At 39.7% G+C, this 3,018-nt stretch overlaps 1 protein-coding gene across 1 annotated transcript in view; it reads left to right on the top strand.

The window, feature by feature from the left end:
* sod1 (superoxide dismutase 1, soluble) overlaps window positions 1-2,137 on the top strand; it is a 3,957-nt gene extending 1,820 nt beyond the window's left edge. Inside the window, exons 2-5 of the mRNA XM_032534291.1 lie at window positions 864-960; window positions 1,101-1,170; window positions 1,563-1,680; window positions 1,777-2,137. Coding sequence (XP_032390182.1) covers window positions 864-960; window positions 1,101-1,170; window positions 1,563-1,680; window positions 1,777-1,884 — 393 coding nt within the window. The 3' untranslated portion in view covers window positions 1,885-2,137. The remainder of the gene's footprint in view (window positions 1-863; window positions 961-1,100; window positions 1,171-1,562; window positions 1,681-1,776) is intronic.
* Window positions 2,138-3,018: the final 881 nt, after the last annotated feature.

Raw genomic sequence — 3,018 nt, forward strand, 5'->3', positions numbered from 1 at the left:
TTTCAAACGTGGCCATAGTACTATATCTTGTTGATTCCTTTGTGCAGTGTACTCTGCTTCTCTAGTACGGAAGATGATTAGGGCCACTGGTGGGGAAAAAAAATTAGGAATTCTGACTTTATTCTCAGAATTCTGACTTTAATCTGAATTCTGACAATAAACTTGCATACATTTTTCACCAGTGGCCCTAATCCTCCTCCGTACAGTAGCAATGAGGGACAGCGGCAGGTAAAAAAACATTGTGAACTGGCTTTCTCGGTTGCCTAGGTAATATCACTCCGTCGCTGCTGTAGCCTGTTCTACCAACTACAGGGAACAAAGTATAACTATTGCAATGCAAGGATAGTTTTATTTCTAACATTATTCTATCAACAGACATTTTTACATCAATAGTCTGGCGATATAATTTATTTGCCTTTTGGTGTACTGTGCAGTGGGTAAGACTGTTTTTAATGGCAGGCTAGCAGATACTGTTGAGTTACGCTTGCCTGGCACAAGCGAACTCTGCAACTGGAAGGACTGGATGAAATGTGTTAAACTGTCTCCACTGATTTAATAAAAAAACACACACTGGCTAACTTGGAAATAAGGTCTTATGTACAAAATTCTGAACCACTCCATTTAAAGTTTGGGCATCTGGTAGAATTTTAAGACTGCAAAAATAATTTAATTATTTTTTTCTTCAAATAGTTCAAAATAAAGATAAGACTCTGTCTGGTGAATGCAAATGACATGGACATAATTCTTTTTTTTTTTTTTTTTTTTTTTACTTTTCCTTCAAGTCCTTCTAGCCACCGGCTTTGACAGCTCTTTTTTTTTTTTTCTTTCCTCTCCTGATAAATCATGTTATCCTGATCTGTTAGGACGGTTCAGCCCCTGTAAAGCTGACAGGAGAAATCAAAGGCCTTACTCCTGGTGAGCATGGGTTCCATGTCCATGCTTTTGGGGACAATACAAACGGTGAGTATTTGGCAATAGTTGTGTGGTAATCTATCGGGTTTCTGAAACTGCAGGACTTCTAGCATACCTACACTCAGACTGAATCTGATTGTTTCATAACATGTTTTTTTGTTTTTCTCCCTTCTCTTGGTTTTTACCAGGGTGCATCAGTGCAGGCCCTCACTTCAATCCCCACAACAAGACTCATGCTGGTCCTAAGGATGAAGAGAGGTGAGTCCGTCTGAGGGAAGATTATTGTATGGAGCTTTAAACCACATCTTGATGCCTTTTTATATGAGATAGCAGCTGTACCTCATACAGAAAGGAATCGTGCAGAGAGAGAGCGAGAGGTACAACATTCAGCAAAGGGCCTTGTCCAAAATATAAAACTCATCAGCTTATGTTTAAAACATTAAACTTGAATAGTTTGTGCTTAATAAATTGGCATCAGTCATAAAAAGGTATTTTAAGTGAACATACAAAATTGCCCAATGGCATAATTATGACTTGAAAATGGTTAAATGTACAAAGAATGCCGACCACAGGGTTAGTTTGTAGCATGCACAAACATTGGTGATGGTTTGAATGCAAGTCATTTTGTCTTTTTTTTTAAATTTAAATAGGCACGTTGGAGACTTGGGCAATGTGACTGCAGGAGGAGATAATGTTGCTAAGATAGACATCACAGATAAGATAATCACCCTCACTGGCCCATACTCAATCATTGGCAGAACCATGGTGGTAAGAGAAAGGGACTTATTGCACCTGGAATTGAGCATCTAGACTATAAACTTACCGAAGAAAACCTTTTTTTCTAACTTTCAATCCTGTGTTTAGATCCATGAGAAGGCAGATGACCTGGGAAAAGGAGGCAATGAGGAAAGCCTAAAGACGGGCAATGCTGGTGGACGTCTGGCTTGTGGTGTCATTGGCATCGCAGAGTAAACTCTGCCAGATCATGCAGCACTGGAAACAACTTTTCCCCACAGCACTTAATAAGACCAAGCTACCTAATGTGACAGTGTGTCGTTTGCAGTACTCTATGGCTTTTTATTGATAGGTCTAGAGAGTAGATGAGCCAGGCTTTACCTTGTCCGTTCCTCGTGACACTTGTATGTATGGGTTTATATGTCTGCTGATTAGTTTTGGTCCCAAAGAATTTGTAACACACAAGTAATAAATGGATGTGTACAATTTACAAAGTTGTCAGTTCTTCATAATCCTGTGTGATAATTTTGCCAGTTTGGAGTGTGTCAGTCCAAACAAAAATTAGGAGTACAGGTATAGACAAAGCAGTATTTGATCTTAAATCGTTCTTACAGTGGACATTTTGGCTTGTTAAACACAGGTGTAACCAATGCATTAATAGTTGCATACCATTGTAGGTGTGCAAGTCCCAGGGCCCTGCCAAACTTCCTTAATGGCATGGCTTACTGACCCACAGTGCCATTGTTGGTGTTACTAGTTACACCTATGGGTTTATTTGCTTTTGTAATTTGGTTTGTGCCACTATAACTGCAACTGCATAAATTCTTGTTATGGATATATTCAAATTTGGATAATTGTTACAAAAAACAAACCCTAGTGGCCCCAAAAGGTCCTGATTTACTGTGCATAATTTTCTTTTGGTCATTTGATTTCTTACTTTGAATTTGCTCCAGTACAATATTGAATATGTCCAACATAACTTAATATTGTGGCCATGTCTTGTAAATGCCTACTGTGTCAAAACCTAGTTCTAAGACCATACAATTGTACAACTTATTTTTTGTTTGGGTGCATTTTTCTAAATAAAGCTTTTATCACCAAGTGACCACAAACTAGTTAACATACAGAAGCCCGCACCTGTACCTGATGGGAACTTTAAGGTAAGGGGCCCAAAGGACCATCTGAATCGGTCGTGTTACGGATGTGGCTGCATTCACAGTGCGGTGGTCTCCGGACATGTATAGCCTAATTAGCCAGAGGCGGTGCTCTGGCATCCGCCAGAACCAGAGGAATACACTTTTCAGGTATCATTTACATACAGCCTCTAGCTCGTCACCGTTCTGTCCTGAGATCACCCGGGGTTTGACGGTC

This window comes from Etheostoma spectabile, chromosome 13 (assembly GCF_008692095.1).
Source record: "Etheostoma spectabile isolate EspeVRDwgs_2016 chromosome 13, UIUC_Espe_1.0, whole genome shotgun sequence".
Taxonomy (NCBI): domain Eukaryota; kingdom Metazoa; phylum Chordata; class Actinopteri; order Perciformes; family Percidae; genus Etheostoma; species Etheostoma spectabile.